The sequence below is a fragment of the Chelonoidis abingdonii genome, chromosome 2, assembly GCF_003597395.2.
Source record: "Chelonoidis abingdonii isolate Lonesome George chromosome 2, CheloAbing_2.0, whole genome shotgun sequence".
NCBI lineage: Eukaryota > Metazoa > Chordata > Testudines > Testudinidae > Chelonoidis > Chelonoidis abingdonii.
This window is the reverse complement of record NC_133770.1, coordinates 104488683-104506053: the sequence shown is the minus strand read 5'-3', so window position 1 is coordinate 104506053 and position 17371 is coordinate 104488683. Positions and strand designations below refer to the sequence as shown.

The window sequence follows — 17371 nt, the reverse complement described above, 5'->3', positions numbered from 1 at the left end:
TCTGAGCGCTTAGCTAAGTCGGACCGCCCTGCACTAATAACTGCTGCGGCACTGACGTCCTCTGCACCGTTGATTCCGGCCTCGCAAGAGCCGTTGAGTCCGGTGCCTACCAGCTCCCCGGCATGCGCCGTGGTTGAGCTTATCGTGCCCTCCACTCCGGACACGTTCTCCACAGCACGGGACTTGATTGCCTTGACAGAGCCTGAGCTGCCTCAACCCCCGGCACCATTGATGCGGGTTATTCAATCAATAGGTAAGCCAGCCCTCATGAGATCATCTTCGCCCAGTACCACTAAACATCGCCGGTCCCGATCCAGGTCCCACAGACACTCTCTGTCCCGTCATCGATCCCGGTCCCGGAGCCGCTCACAGTCCTGGTACTGCTCCCCATCGAGGTACCGGTCGTACTCACGGCACCGTTCGAGGTCCCGGTCACCGACCAGATACTCTCGGCACTGCTCTAGGTCCTGACACCACTCGCGGCACCGTACCTCTCGCAGTCGATCTTGGCATGGCGATTCAAGGCACCGGTCGACCTCCCGGCACCACGCCGGTCGCAGGTCCCGGTCTCATTCCCAGCACCGATACGATTCCCGGTACCGTTCTCCAGCACTGTGTGGGGACAGATCGAGTGGACGCAGGGACCCGCATCAAATGGTCTTCGCCCTCTGTGGCCTCCTCGTCATCCGTTTACCTCGTCCCATGCAGACAGTGCATCCTATGGGGATTTGGATACTCACAACGGGTTCGCCTAAGGAACCCTTGGCCCGGACCAGGGACCTCATCAGTGGTCCTTTTGGACACCTTGGGCTTATCACCAAGCCCAGGGTGAACCCCCTATACTATCGTGCTCCGGCCCTTCCGAACACCGAGCGCCAGAAGCCACCATTAGCAGACCTCCCCCGGCTGCTACGGAGGAATCTCCTGCCCACGTACCGGACCCACAAGATCTACCGGCTTCAGACGTTCCTCAGGATCAGAAGTCAGTCCAGGACCCGGTTGTCCCCGGGGTTTCATCCTCCTCCTCCCCGGATGAAGCAGTGGCGGGGACGTCAACATCGGGACCACCTCCAATCGACCTCAGGTCACACCAGGACCTTCTGTGGCGTGTTGCCCTTAATATCAACTTACCCGTAGAGGAAGTTCCTGAGGTGGAGGACCCGGTAATCAGTATACTGTCTGTGGAGGCACCAACTAGGGTGGCCCTCCCCTTCATTCATTCGATCCAGGCTAGAGCAGATACCATCTGGCAATCCCCAGCATCCATACCGCCCACAGCCAGAGGGGTCGAACGGAAATACATGGTGCCCTCCAAAGGGTATGAGTACCTTTATGTACACCCCCCTCCCTGTTCATTGGTTGTACAGTCCGTCAATGAACGGGAGTGCCATGGCCAGCAAGCCCCTGCACCTAAATCAAGGGAGGCCAGGCGAACGGATCTATTAGGAAGAAAAATCTATTCCGCAGGAGGCCTCCAACTCAGGGTGGCGAACCAACAAGCCCTCCTGAGTAGGTACAGCTATAACACCTGGGAGGCGATAGGGAGGTTTACAGAGCTCGTCCCGCTGGACTCCCGCCAGGAATTCACAGCACTCCTGGAGGAAGGGAAGAAAGTTGCGCGGACCTCCCTCCAGGCCTCGCTTGGATGCCGCAGATTCGGCAGCTAGAACGGTCGCCTCTGGAATCGCCATGCGACGTATATCATGGCTGCAAGTGTCAGGTCTGTCATCTGAACTTCAGCAGACTATACAAGACTTACCTTTTGATGGCCAGGGCCTGTTCTCGCAGAAGACGGACCCTAGGCTACAGAGTCTAAAAGACAATCGCGTAATTATGTGTTCACTGGGAATGCATACGCCACAAACTCAAAGACGGTCTTTCCGGCCTCAACCTCAGCGCCCCTACTCCCCGCCTCGGCCAAGGCAAGACTTCACCAGAAGGCGAGGTTGTACCAATCGCAGACGTCAGTCTGGGCCTCAAGGGGGTAACAATTCCAGTCCCACCAAGCCACCAGCAGGACCGAAACCAAACTTTTGAGGGTGCGCCCGAGAGCAGTGTACCAATGGCCTCCCAGGATCCTTTTCAGTTCTACAACCACCTTGCCCCATTTCTCCCTGTGTGGTCCCAACTAACATCGGACCATTGGGTCCTATGCACGGTGGAGTTTGGATACTGTCTTCAGTTTATTTCAACCCCCCCCTCCAACCTCCCTCCTCGTCCCTCTTCAGGGATTCCTCTTACAAGCAACTCCTTCTGCAGGAGGTTTGGAGGCTCCTTGCAACAGGAGCTATAGAGGAGGTTCCAAAGGATTTAAGAGGCAAGGGGTTTTATTCCAGATATTTCCTAATCCCCAAGGCAAAAGGGGGCCTCCAGCCTATCCTGGGCCTGCGAGGACTGAACAAATTCATGAAAAAATTCAAGTTCCGCATGGTATCCCTGGGAACCATCATCCCTTCCCTGGATCCCGGAGATTGGTACGCTGCTCTCGACATGAAGGATGCATATTTCCACTTCGCTATTTAGCCCCCGCACAGACGGTATCTACGCTTTATGGTGAATCGTCAACATTACCAGTTTACAGTCCTTCCCTTTGGCCTCTCCTCGGCCCCTCGGGTATTCACGAAGTGTATGGCAGTAGTTGCCGCCTCCCTCTGCCGCCGCCGAATACATGTCTTTCCATACCTCGATGACTGGCTTATTCGAGGGACCTCCGAGGCACAGGTCACCGCTCATGTGAGCGTCATCAAGGACCTATTCACCCGTCTAGGCCTGATAATCAATTTGGAAAAATCTACTCTGGTGCCTACGCAGAGAAGAGAATTCATAGGGGCCACGCTGGACTCCAATCTTGCAATGGCCAGCTTGCCTCCACCTCGGTTTCAGGCTATAGACTCCCTTGTACAAAGACTACAAAGCTTGCCAACAACCTCTGCCCGCACTTGCCTTGGCCTCCTCGGTCACATGGCTGCGTGCACTTTCGTCATAAAGCACGCCAGGTTGCGCATACGTCCTCTTCAAACTTGGCTCGCCTCAATCTATTGTCCGCCCAGGGATGCCATAGACATGATACTCACAGTTCCATCAAGCATTCTGGGCTCCCTCGACTGGTGGCTGACGTCATCCCTGGTGCGTATGGGTCGATTGTTCCATCCACCACAGCCCTCCGCGTCCCTAACAACGGACGCCTCATCTCTCGGTTGGGGTGCTCACCTAGGGCACCTTCGCACTCAAGGCCTTTGGTCCTCTTGGGAATTGGCGCTTCACATCAATGTCCGCGAACTGAGAGCGGTCCGACTGGCATGCCAAACCTTCCAGTGTCATCTACAGGGCCGTTGTGTTGCAGTGTTCACAGACAACACAATGGCCATGTGTTACATAAACAAGCAGAGAGGGACGCGATCTTCCCCCCTTTGTCAAGAGGCGATGCAACTGTGGGACTTCTGCATAGCCCACTCAATAGACCTGGTAGCCTCCTCTCTCCTGGGACTCCAGAACTCTCTTGCGGATCACCTGAGCAGGTCCTTCCTGTCCCATGAGTAGTCCATCCGTCCGGACATTCTCCATTCTGTATTCCGGAAGTGGGGCTTTCCCCAGATAGATCTCTTTGCCTCCCGAGAGAACAGGAAATGCCAGGTGTTCTGCTCCCTGCAGGTTCGCTCCCCAGGCTCCCTCTCGGACGTGTTCCTAATTCCCTGGAAAGGTCACCTATTTTATGCCTTCCCACCTTTTCCCCTCGTCCATAGAGTTCTACTCAAACTCCGCAGGGACAGAGCCAAGCTAATACTGATTGCTTTGGCATGGCCGAGACAGCACTGGTACACCCTGCTGCTCAACCTTTCTTTGGCAGACTCGATACCTCTGCCACTCTGCCTGGACCTCATAACGCAGGACTTCGGCAGGCTTCACCATCCAGACCTGCAGTCCCTCCATCTGACAGCATGGCTGCTTTCTGGTTGAACCAATCTGAATTCCGTTGTTCCACCTCTGTGCAACAGGTGCTACTGGGAAGCAGAAAGCCTTCCACACGGGCAACATATCTCGCCAAGTGGAAGCGCTTCTCCCACTGGTGCGCTCAGCATGACTTCATTCCCGAAGGTGTATCGGTCCCCATTATCTTGGACTACTTATGGCCCCTCAAGGAGCAGGGCCTGGCGATCTCTTTTATAAGGGTGCATCTTGCAGCTATTTCCACGTTCCATCCTGGGGAAACTGGCAGTTCGATCTTCTCTCACCCCATAGTTTCCAGATTCCTCAAGGGCTTGGAGCAGCTCTATCCTCAGATCAAGTGCCCATCCCCTACCTGGGATCTCAACCTCGTATTAGCTAGGCTCATGGGCCCTCGCTTGGAGCCTTTAGCCACATGCACGCTGCTGCACCTGTCCTGGAAGACAGCCTTCCTCGTCGCTATCACCTCGGCTAGACAAGTATCGGAACTTCGCGCTTTGATGGTGGATCCTCCGTATACGGTATTCCACAAGGACAAGGTACAGCTGCGACCGCACCCGGCATTCCTCCTTAATGTGGTCTCTGCCTTCCACATTAAATCAAGACATCTTTCTACCAGTCTTTTTCCCGAAGCCGCACTCATCACGCCGGGAACAACAGCTACATACCCTGGATGTCCACCGGGCTCTCACCTTTTACATCCAGAGGACCAAATCTTTCAGACGTTCGCCTCAGCTATTTGTAGCAGTTGCAGAGCGCATGAAGGGCATGCCAATCTCTTCCCAACGGGTCTCATCTTGAGTGACATCCTGTATCCGGACATGCTACGACTTGGCCCACATTCAGACTAGCCATCTCACCGCCCACGCTACTCGGGCTCAAGCCTCATCTGCCGCTTTCCTGGCCAATGTTCCCATCCAGGAGATATGTCGCGCGGCTACCTGGTCTTCCGTCCACACCTTTGCATCACACTATGCATTGGTCCAGCAGTCCAGAGACGATGCCGCCTTCGGCTCAGTGGTCTTACATTCCGCAACGTCTCGCTCGGACCCCACCGCCTAGGTGAGGCTTGGGAATCACCTAACTGGAATGGATATGAGCAAGCACTTGAAGAAGAAAAGACGGTTACTCACCTTTGTAACTGTTGTTCTTTGAGATGTGTTGCTCATATCCATTCCAAACCCGCCCTCCTTCCCCACTGTTGGAGTAGCCGGCAAGAAGGAACTGAGGAGCGGAGGGGCCGGCAGGAGTATATACCCGGCACCATCGTGGCGCCACTCCAGGGGGCGCCCTGCCAGCCCACCAAGTGTTGCTAGGGTAAAAATCTCCGACAAGTGTGCACGCAGCGCGTGCACACATAACTGGAATGGATATGAGCAACACATCTCGAAGAACAACAGTTACAAAGGTAACTGTCCTTTTTAAGGCACTTCAGAGGTCAAAATCTCTAAAGCACACTGATCTTTTCAGGGGCTATTTTTAATGGCCATGCGCTTAAAAAACTTTGGATTTGGTGTTTTTGTTGTTTTTTTTAAATGAATAAGACCCCTTTAAATGTAATTTATTTACTTGGCATGTGTAAGTCAGGACCAATGGAAAAAAACGCAGCGATGGCACGCCAGCCAAATGTGTCTATGTGATCAAAGTCTAACTAAATTAAACCAGATTTTACTGTGCCCCAGTGACTATCAAGAATCAAGAGTTGAAGATGTGAGAGTATGTTTACTGACACTGCAGGTGAGTGCCATTCTGTTTGCTTTATAGACCCATTAGAATGCTTGCTCAACCATAGCTACAGCATTGCTAAAGTGACACTATAAATAGCAGGAGCTTCAGAGTAACAGATTGTTACCATTTATACACAACTGGTTTATACTATTAGATTTTTTTCTTACTTTTTGTAACCAAGATAGAGTTTTATTAAGGTATCTGGCTTCAATTCCACCTCATCCACGTTTGCATTTTCATCTTCCAAAACCTACAACAAACAAAAAAATTATTACATATTTGCTATGATGTTTTTCTGTAAATTAAATATGCAAGAAAGCAAAAGAACTTACTAATAACTTTGACTTCAGTAAGATCTGTAGAACTTGTGCCAAGATATCCTACAAGTTACAGGAGAAATTATCAATGCAAACTTAATACACATTTTTCTTTCAAATGTCCAATGAATTTTGACATTGAGTTATAACAAAATAATTGAAAGGCTCTGCATACTATTCAATTGAAAGGTCCTGCATACTGGAACTATTCAAATTTCATTTTTCATAGCTACAACAATATGAACTGCAAGCAGAATTGAAAAAAATCACCAACAGGTACAGAAAACTTGCAAAAGTACAAAATATCGAGCATTCAGGCAGTGAATTAACAATTGAGAAATACCACAGACGCTTATGGGAAATATTAACAACTTTTCATTTTAGAGTATTAAAGACAAAGAATTCCACTTTAGCATGAACCCAATAGTAGATTTTCCCCTTTCTTGTGCCAGACTACTCTGAGGTTCCTCAAATAGGCCAATTTCAAAGAACAGTTCTTTCCAATTACCCCTTTAATGATTCTTTTCCCCACTAAATGGTGCTGACATGCAGCAAAGCATCTATCTGAAGACTATTACATTCATGCTGACTAAGAACTCAGAAAGTCCACCATGGCAGATGTCTGAATATTTTTCAGGCCTTATCTACACTGGGGCTTTTTTTCGATTACAAACACTGGAGGCCAATCCCTGAGGAAGCCGCACCAGTGTATATCTCCTGTATAGACACGGAAGCTGCTATTTTCCCTGCTGAAAGTGAACTCAGCTTGAAACAGATGGATGCTCCATCCATGCAAATAGCAGCTTTGTCTGTTTACAACTATGGGTTTGTAATGGGTGCAGCTACATTGGTGTCTGACCATGTCCATAACAGAGGCAATTCCCCAGTGTGGACAACACCTATGAATTTTCTATGAAGCATCCAAAACTCTAATTTGTATTTGCAGATTTATTCTCTCTTTGGCAGGTCACTTAAGTTTGCTGACCATGGATAATCTGATTTTCCCCTGACATGCCTCAGAAGTCCTCATGTGAGCCTATTCAAAAGACACACACCTGATTTTTAACAGTTGAGGTACAGAGTCTGCTTTTGAAGAAACAGTAGGCAATTGCCTCTCCAAGTAAAACACACACTTAGCCAATGCACCTATATTCTCAACGTGTTCATGTTCTTAATCTTTCAGGATATCAAACAGATGGGAAATTCTAGGAACCTGATAGTAAAAGGGAGACCACCACCTTTCCCAAAATAGAAGTTTTAAAATAAAAATACATGCACTAGAAAACCAATGACTAATTACAGGAGCAGAGGAGGGAGGCATAGAGTAATTCTAAAGGATTCAGCATAGTGATCAGTGAGAGAGTCTCTACACTTCAAGATTTGCTAGAAACCTCAGAAATAAAACCTAGAAGGCGTTATGATTACTGGAAACTGAACAGGAAGGTAAGTTGACCAACAAAGCAGCAACAACTGCTACTGCAAGAACAAAAACTAACATTTGAGTCAAACGGCTCTCACCTCCTGCTCCCCTTTTCAGGACAGCTGTAAGTGTGCTGAACCCCATGAAAAGAGACTATACATTGCAGTGGTAACAAAAAACTAGTGTAATACAATACATAATTAAGACACTACCATTTTTATCTGAGTACTGTCTGTCAGCTGTTGAACAGTATAGGCGTCTTCTGTGTTGTACTGTAGTAGGATTGCCATCTGGAACGTCGATGCCTTCCAGACCCCCAAAAAAGAAAAGAAAGGCCAAACATAAAATCTGAGTGAAAATATGCATAACTTGAATGTGTATTTCAACTTGATTGCCTTGGAAAATTCACCAGTCATGAACACAAACACAGAGACACACACAAACACTCCCCCACCCAAACTAAACTGAAACCTTGATGAAGTCTGATAGATTAAACAGTTATGGCTAGGCAAAAAAAAAAAAAGGTTCGTAATACTCAATTTGAAAGATTCATCGCTTTAAAAAAGTGAATATGTAAAGTACGGTACTTTTAAATGATCCTTCGTATCCAAGTCTACCATTTCTTCTCTGCTATTAAACAGCATTCAAATGGATGTTTAAGCAAAAATCTAGTTCTCAAAGATGTACTATTTTTAAAAAAAATGGGAGCTAAGGACTTTTTTGGAAAGATTCTGAATAAATTTTCCTCTACGCCTAAATATAACGAGAAAACAAATAGGCATAATGTTTGCAGCACAACTAAAAACAGTGAGACATATTCATGCCTTCAGATATGTCTATACAACACAAACGTCAATGAGAGTTGTACGTGTGAACGTTAACTGAGAACTGAGACTCACATGTTTTCAGACTACGCTCTTTAAAGAGCTTCATGGAACTGCTAATAAAACACATGATTTGCTATTTAAAATGGGAGATAAATCTTCACACTCAGAACCTTAAATGGAATCATTATGCAATGCAGCAACTCTCTCTGTATGATATTTCGCATGTGCGCACCATTGTATTACCAACGTTCCAGTATTCTTTAAATCTAAATCTTAAGACTGTGACCAGTTGAACTACTTGCAGACAGTTCCTTCCGTGTATCGTGGTTACAAAACTGTAGCTCTCTTTTTACCCATACATTTTCTGATTTCAAAATATTCCCCCTCAATTTGTTACCCAATTATGAGTATTTTCCATTTTATCCTTAATGTACAACCTAGACACTGACTATTGGATTTCATTACATGACATTAGAAACATTTTACATACAACTGTAGATAAGAATAATTTCATCAAGGCCTATAGGTAAGTGCCCTGTAGTTCATAAACACACCTATGGTTTGCTCAAGTTTATCACCAGTAGTATTAACAATATAAATGTACATTAAATGCATAAGTTCAATAGCCTGAGTAAGGTATCTGAGAAGGCAAAAGTCTCAATTTATTTTAGATACTCAGATAAAAGACCTGATCCCACACACAGTTATGCACACACGCAGTTTTTAAGTCAACTGGATTACTCATGTGAGTTAAGCAATGTGCATAAATGTTTTTCAGAGTGGCCAGGCGCAGTACACACGCGTTTTAGGGTTAACACTATGACCTAGGAATCTGATTTCCCTGCAAGTGTCCAGATATTCATGCTAGCTCTCATCCAGCCGGTGCAAGTATAAATAGCAGTGTAGCCATTACAGCATGAACTGCAGCAGCAGAGGCACAGCTGATCTGTGCCAAGTACACACATGCCTGAAAACAATGGGCTCAACCTTGCCTCCACTGCCACTACCTATGCTACTGCAGAGACACTGCTACTGGATGAGAGCTAGCATGAATATGTATACATGAGCAGGGGAATCACATCCCAAACTCGTAATGCAGACATAGCCTTAGAGAATTACAGAAATTATTAAATGAATTTAAAATGCTAACGTCAAATCCCATTATATGGCGTTTACTCACTTTGTTTCAGGTGTTCAGAGAAGTACAAAATAGAGCTGAACATATCCTATATTTATATTAGGCTGTTTGTGTGTTGACACAGGTAGTCACCGTTTAATTCAGCACAGAATCTAAGTCAGATTTAGTCCCTCCCCAAAAACCAGAAGCTTACACCATTCCAAATAACTTTGGGAGAAAGTGAGTACTCGGCCATTTTAAAAAGGAGTATAAAATAGGTAGTTGGGTTATAAAACTCTTAACCCACTGATCTCACTTTTTTTAAACACAATTTATCTTCTTACAATGGATACCTCAGGGACTGCTGGCACACAAGGATTAAGACAAGCTGGAAAGCTTCTTGAAAAAAAGCAATGGAAAAACTTTTAAGGCCAGATTTTCAAAAAAGCTCAGCACCTATTTAGGCATTAAAATGAAGTGGGAAGGATTTTCAAAGGGAGCCTTTCAAGGTTTTGAGCACTTTAAAATCTGCCTACTTTATTTTTTATGTCTAAGTGGGTGCAGAACTCTTTGGAAAATCTGGTCCTTAAACACTTTAAAAGGAAACGCAGTGATATGCATAATTTTTAAATGATTTTCCTTCTCACTGTTTAACCACCTCCAAAGTTTAGAGCTAAAATATATTTCCTAATTTTTTCTCCACAATTGCGCACTGATGTTTTGCTATTGTAGGGATGCTTGTGAAGGCTTGCCTCTTATTTTGAAGATACGTGAAGCATTTATTCTGAAACTTTTCTCCCCAATACACAGAATTACATACATATTTTGTCTGACATATACCAAAAAACAGATCAAGTCAGGGACTTCCAACAGCAAGGTCCCTCTACATAACAGCTTGGCAGAACTCATCACAAAAATGTTTAGACTAGTGAATTATTCACTAAACCTTTCCACTAATACAAGGTTATTCTTACCTGTAATGTGTATCTATTTTTGAAACAGTTGGTAACCAGTTCCCCTTTGGATAGCTGATACAACCAAGTCAATTTTCTTCCACTATGACGACTGGCATAAAAAGCTGTAAATCTCTGATAACTGCGTTCCAACTGTATAAAAAAAAAAAATGAAAAGAAAAACATCACTGAATTTTCACATTTTGAAGTATATTTGAATCTACAGTGTGTAAATCAATCCAGACCATGTTATATGTTAACAAGCCATTTCTAGGGGGGCCTAGATAGAAAATTTTAAAAAAGGTTCTTCAGACTTGGATATGAGTTTCCTTTTGTGATCAGCTTCACTTTAAATACCATATGGAAAGGAAAAGAAAACACTGTTCTTTTTGTTCCTTTGCAAAGTATTAAGGAGGGCCTTAGAGGTCATTTCCTCCCCCCCCCCCCCACTTCTCCTCCCCTACTCATTTCTTAAGTTAGAAATTCAGGTCTTATCTAGCCTGAGGACCAGAGTGACTGGAAAAGTAGTCATCATGTCATCTCAAGAATCAACAGAATGAAAGCTGAGTAACTGAGAGGGTCAAAGTTTCTTTATAAGAACAAGAGCTTTAAAAGCATACACCCATTTTATTTTAATGACTACTGAACGTTCTGGAGGAAGGCCATCTTGTTTAAAGATTACGAGTGCCCCATGGGTAACAAAGAAGAATTACACATCTCAGACTTCCCCCTTGGGAGGTCCTCCAGCACAATTAGGAAAGACAAGACTTGACATTTCTGATACTTCGAAAATAAAAAAAATAAGCAGGAAAAAAATGTTTCAGGCTCTCTTTATACACCGTAAAACAAGAGAGATTAAAATCTAGGTTTTTTTTATTTGACTAAATCCTTTGCAGGTTACCTTTAACGGACGCAAAAACGTTCAAGTCATGACATTTTATGTCAGAAAACACTTGGGAGTTCATTTTAGGTCATCTTTGAGAAACATTTAAACTGAAACTTTAGTTTATTTAATAGAAGATTAAAAAGCTTATCCCCTCACCTCAGAAGGTAGAGCAAATGTGCAGGATTGCTGAAAGGGCCAGGATCCAGAACTGAGAACCTGTATACTGAAATCCACTGGAAAAGAAATGTACATAGATTAACAGGCTAACAGCCATCTCCCCTTTGGTATTACGGACCTGTCAATGTGCAGTTTGGGAGTGGTCAACTCAAACAGGAGAGGTTTCTGTGTTGCCTGACCTGACATGGTGATGACACTAATATGAAAAGACAATGGGTAAGAATTACTATTTATAGAACATATTGTTAAAATTAAAGACACTGTGTGAGGCAAAGACAGGGTTGAGAGGTCAGATGTGTATTTCCTCAGAATCTAAGTCACAATTCCCTGATATTTGCATGCATTTAATCTCATTCATTACCCTGTTAGCTTTTATTTTCTCTTTTTGAAAAGGAACATTTTCAAAATAAATGCATAACCATTTAATTAAAAAATCTGCTACTGGCAAGAACACAAGTGGCAAATTTATGTTTTTCAATTGCTTCTGAGACTCAGAGTGTACCTATAATGGGGCAGAAAAAAAACCCAACAGCAAGTCTCAAGAGTTCAGGTCAACTGACTCAGGTTTGTGGGACTAATGCTACAGGAATAAAAACAGAAGTGCAGCCGCAGGGATACCGGCAGGGGGAGCTTTGAGGTGGCCATGGCCCCACACTTTTTACCTGCCTTGAGGATTAGCGATGGGGCAGAGGTGAGTGAGTGGGGGGCAGGGCCTCAGAGGAAAGAAGCGGAGCAGGGGATGGGGCCATGGAGTGGGTGCCGTTTGGCCAACCCACTTTTAGGCAGATTCTGGTGCTCCTGCGTAGACACTTTCACTCAGGTTGGAGCCCAGACGCTGAGACCCAGCAAGCAGGTGTGGATTTCAGAGCCCGGGCTCCAGATCTAGTGGGAATGTATACATTCTGTTTTTAGCTCTGTTGACCTGAGGTCTGAGACTTTTTTGTGCAGCACAGAAAGACTCTGAGACGCAAGGCAGAAGTGAATACATTATGTATTATAAAATAAAATTATATAAAACCTGAAGTAGGCCTTGCACAACATAGAATGTAATTAGAGTTATCACTTGGTTTTTACTTATCAAGAAGAAACTGAAATCAGAGACCTCTGAATCTGAAAGCAACAGGACTAATTACTGAGCTAAAGGAAGACCTGTCGTTTTTCAGTACTATTCCTACAAGTCTCCCTGTTTAAGCAATGATTTTTGTCAAAGGAAAACACATTTAACAAAAACACCAGGCTTCACTTTTAGCAGAGGAGGATACACTATGTTGAATCCTCTCTCCGTAACAGCTAACCCCACTGTGATCTGTAAAACTAAAAGGAACCTGTTCTTATTAGGAAGCATGAGGTGCTGTTTGAAAACAATGAACAGACCCCAAAAAAGTCTATCCAAGCTGAAGTTTTAATAATTCTAGCTTTAAGTGGCATGCTATATGAATCAAATACGTCCCTCATTCAACATCTGGTCATTTCCCCTTGTATCTCTACAATTAAGGGAAGGTGTGGCTAATTTAACAATAACTCAGCTTTTAAGAGAAAGGTTATATTAAATTTATACTTACAATCTAATGGTTCTGAATTTGTCAGGTGCTTTTTAAATTGCTCGTTCAAGTCCTTGCTTACACCAATGTCTTGGAACATCCTCTGAAGTTTAGAGGTGTACTCAAAACCACAAGCTTGCTGTAATTAAAGAGCACAGCTTTGTCTGAAAGACCATGTATTTTGACACGGGGAGAACAAACAGAACAAGAAAAATAGAGGTTTTTTTGACTGGAATCAATTTTGCTGGAGGAATATATCACAACCTATTTCCTGCATGTCCAAAAATCACTCAAAGTTCTGAACCCATTTAGAGAAGTCGTGTTATTTTAACTGCTTTTTCTGTAGCTGATCTGCCACCAAAAATGTGAGATCAACATTTTAAAAATTAAAATAAATCAGCCAGGAAACACTGTCATGAAAATCTACCAGTCTCAACATCTGGTCTACTTGGTAGCCCTTTATAACAATCATGAGAACGAAAAAGTTACTGACATTTTATTCCCCCTTCAAAAAACTGCATACAAGCAAGCTTTGCCAAGATTGTTGTAAACAGCAGCACAGTTACACAAAAAAATTATGAACTCAGCTGTATTGATTAACGATTCTTTCACTTATTGCCGATGCCAAATTGCAACACAGAAAAAAATCAACTGTTCTTAAGGTAGCATTCAGGGTTATTGAAAAAAGTGGCAGACCGGGGAGCTGTTTCAGCAGTTGTTTGCTTGGTAGCAAGTCTGCTTAAAGATCTCATTCCAAAGCCAGACATACTGACTGCAAATCCATGGGGTCAAAAGACTTGTGAACTTTACATTTTGTATTTTTCTGACCAAAAGTGCATATATGCATCCTGTGTGGAAAGTAACAGTGCCTCCCCAGCCAGTGCTAAGGCCTGGTCTACACTAGGGGGCGGGGTCGATGTAAGATACGCAACTTCAGCTACGGCAGTAGCATAGCTGAAGTCAAAGTAACTTATTTCGACTTACTTCCCCGTCCTCACGGCGCGGGATCGACGGCTGCGGCTCCCCCAGTCGACTCCGCTACCGCCACTCACCCTGGTGGAGTTCCAGAGTCGACCAGAGCGCATTCGGGGATTGATATATCGTGTCTAAATGAGACATGATATATTGATCCCCGATAAACCGATTGCCAGCCGCCAGATAGACATACCCTGAGAAAAGGAAGACTTACCTTGAGTTTGGAGATCATGCTTGCTTCAGCATCATCACTAGCACTATTCTGGTGTACCAGTCTCTTTGCCAGCATTTTAGCATAGAATTTTTGAAACACATCTTTGTCTTCAATGTACTTGAATACAACCATCTGGAAAAGTCAAAAAACCTTTCTACAAAAGGAACACACCTGAAAATTTTTATCAAATCCAATTTTAAACTTAATTAAAAGTATCATACATTTTAGTGTCAATTATTTTTGAAATGTAAATTAATTAAGTCTTTTTTTTACATGTTAACCTTTGAAATTATTCAGAAGAGATAAAATGGTTTTACACCATAATACACATTAAAGAGAATGTTGATTCTGTTCTGCTTTCTGAGTTATACTATTGATTGAAGGTTTTTTTGTTTGGTTGGTTTTTGTTTTTGTTTTTTTTAAAAGACTTTTGGCAACATTTTTTTAAAATGTTACCAAAAGCTTTAAGCAATGAAATACACAGAATAAAAAGGTGTTGACTCCACATGACCTGCAACCTCCTGTGATAACCTTAAAATTATTATAAAACATAAAAGTTTATGTAGAAGAAGACTCTATTTAAGAATCTTACCACTTGATTGAGTGTATCTTCTAGCTCTGCTTCTTCTGGATTCTTTGAGCTGCAGTCAAAAAAGTGCATTACTGAGCAAATTTATTATTCATAGCTTATGAATACTGTTACAGTCTAGATTCATGACTTGTCAACTGAAACTTAAGTCCAATATGGAATTTTCTTTGGAAAACAAAGTTTTTCAAACACGTTTCTATTCAATTTTTTAGAGAGACTTTTCAAGCAATTATTACTGCATTATCTTTTTTGCTTGAATGAAGTATTTCACACCATAAATATATTTCTACAGATGCAATGTGTAATTTCACTTCACAACTATGATAACTAATTTTTTAAACCAAAAAAACCAACTAGAAAATTAATTTTTAACTTTCCCTGTAAAACATACCTTTTCTTTAGCAAGGAATCACAATATCGTGCCAGCAACTCTGGAGATTTACTGGATGACTGAGCCATTTTTGTCACTGCATTATTATTTATAAATCGACCACAAGCCTGCAAATTATACAAGAAAGTCAAAGTTTTGGAAATCCCCTAAATCAGAGTGATCTAATGGTTGCCACAGACATTAAACATACATTACCTTATCCAGTGCAGCCACAAAGCCAGCATCATTGTTGAAGGCAGACATGACTAGAGCATTATATTTCTTATGGACATCCAACACTGTCTGTACATACATTTTTGGATCCTGAAAGAGAAAACAGCCTGTTGCTTGCAATCAAACTTGTTCAACTTTCTTCAAGTTTCTCCAAACAATGCAGGTGACCAACGTCATCTTGAGCAGGTTTACAGAGTGAAAGTTTACCAAAAAAAAGGGTGTGTGTGTGTGTGTGTGTGTGTATGCGCACGTAAGAGATTAGAAGTATTTTTTTTAAAAACAGAAATAGGTTCTAGACTATTAAGAGCATTTAAGTCACAAGGAAAAAACTTATTCTAGTCATTACTACAGTAACAGATATCTATATGTCCCCTGCTCTGTTTTACCCACATTCTGACACATATTTCATGTTATAGCAGTGTCAGATGATGACCCAGTACATGTTTTAAGAACAATTTCACTGCAGACTTGACAAAATGCAAAGAAGGTACCAATGTGAGATTTCTAAAGGCAGCTGAAGCCCATTCCAAAATCTGAGAGGGACGAGGTATGAAACATGCTTTCAGAAGTCTTAAAAGAGCAACACTCTGATGTGTAAACTATAGAACCCAAACCACCAAAAAAAGGAAGTCAGCCTTCTGCTGGTGACATCTGACTCAGATGATGAAAACAGACATGCATTGGTGCACACTGTTTTGCACTGTTATCAAGCAGAACCCTTCATCAGCATGGATGCATGTCCCTTGGAATGGTGGTTGAAACATGACGGGACATATGAATCTTTAGTGCATCTGGCACATAAATATCTTGTGATGCCAGCTAAAACGGTGCCACTTGAACACCTGTCCTCACTTTCATGTGACATTGTGAACAAGAACAGGGCAGCATTATCTCCTGCAAATGAAAACAAACTTGTTTGTCTGAGCGATTTGCTGAACAAGAAGTAGGACTGAGTGGACTTGCAGGTTCTAAAATTTTACATTGTTTTATTTTTGAATGCAGTTTTTTTTGGTACATAATTCTGCATTTGTAAATTCAACTTTCACGATAAAGAGACTGCACTACAGTACTTGTATTAGATGAATTGAAATATGATTTTTTTTACAGTGCAAACACTTGTAATAAAAAATATATAGTGAGCACTGTATACTTTGTATTTTATGTTGACACTGAAATTAATATATTTGAAAATGTAGAAAACATCAAAAATATTTAAATAAATGGTATTCTATTGATAACAGTGAAATTAATTGTGCAATTAATCTTTTAAATCATGAGATTAATAGAGATTAATTTTTTTAGTAGCTTGACAGCCATAGCTTAAACTTATTTAAATACTATTTGGTGAGGCAATCTCAACCTCTGTGGATTGAAATCAGGTGCCTCATTACATGATTTCTGTACAATTGCAGTTATGATTAATCGGCACGACTTTATTTACTAAGAAGATTGTACTAGTAAATTGCTGTAAATGGAGGATATGAGAGAGACAGATGGCAATATATTCTAACGACCAACTTCTATTGGTGGAAAGGATAAGTTTTTGAGAGCTACAGACTTGAAAAGATGTTCTGTGAAGCTCAAAAGCTTGTCACTTCCATTAACAGAAGTTGATCAACAAGAGATATTACCTCAACCACCTGGTCTAAATTTTCTGTAACCACATTCAGCATACATAATACTGTACACATCAGGTAAAAAAGGGCAAACAAATTCATTAAAAAGCTTACAAGTTGAGAGGCACAAGTACATGTGATGCTGTACAGAGTAAAGAATATGTGGTCATTAGACCTAGAATGCTTCTTGAAATGGCATGCTTCATGATTTTTGAAGGGAGGAATTTATTCAAAGGGTTAGTTCAAGCAAATGGGTCAACGTAAACGAAGGCAAAAACTGAGCAGTGGGTGAAGGAGAAAAGAAGGAGGTTGGCAAAGAAAGCAATAATATAGTTGTACTGCAGTTATTTTATTTTCAATTTACTGTAACCATTTAGTCCCAGCTGTTCTATTCTGAAGGAATACACACACACAGGACTATCAGAGGCATTCATCTCTCACAAAATGAGCTGTTAGCAGTCA

General features: G+C 42.6%; 2 protein-coding genes across 3 annotated transcripts in view; both read right to left on the bottom strand.

The window, feature by feature from the left end:
• The window catches only part of CNTNAP2 (contactin associated protein 2), a 2322964-nt gene that overhangs the window by 412882 nt on the left and 1892711 nt on the right, over positions 1-17371 (bottom strand). The window lies entirely within an intron of this gene.
• The window catches only part of CUL1 (cullin 1), a 97326-nt gene that overhangs the window by 8132 nt on the left and 71823 nt on the right, over positions 1-17371 (bottom strand). For both annotated transcript variants that reach the window (XM_032782094.2, XM_032782095.2), the window contains exons 10-19: positions 15276-15383; positions 15081-15187; positions 14693-14741; positions 14101-14232; positions 12933-13050; positions 11350-11426; positions 10329-10460; positions 7623-7715; positions 6006-6053; positions 5841-5923 (exon numbers count right to left, since the gene is read on the bottom strand). In XM_032782094.2, the coding sequence (XP_032637985.1) occupies positions 5841-5923; positions 6006-6053; positions 7623-7715; positions 10329-10460; positions 11350-11426; positions 12933-13050; positions 14101-14232; positions 14693-14741; positions 15081-15187; positions 15276-15383 (947 nt within the window). The remainder of the gene's footprint in view (positions 1-5840; positions 5924-6005; positions 6054-7622; positions 7716-10328; positions 10461-11349; positions 11427-12932; positions 13051-14100; positions 14233-14692; positions 14742-15080; positions 15188-15275; positions 15384-17371) is intronic.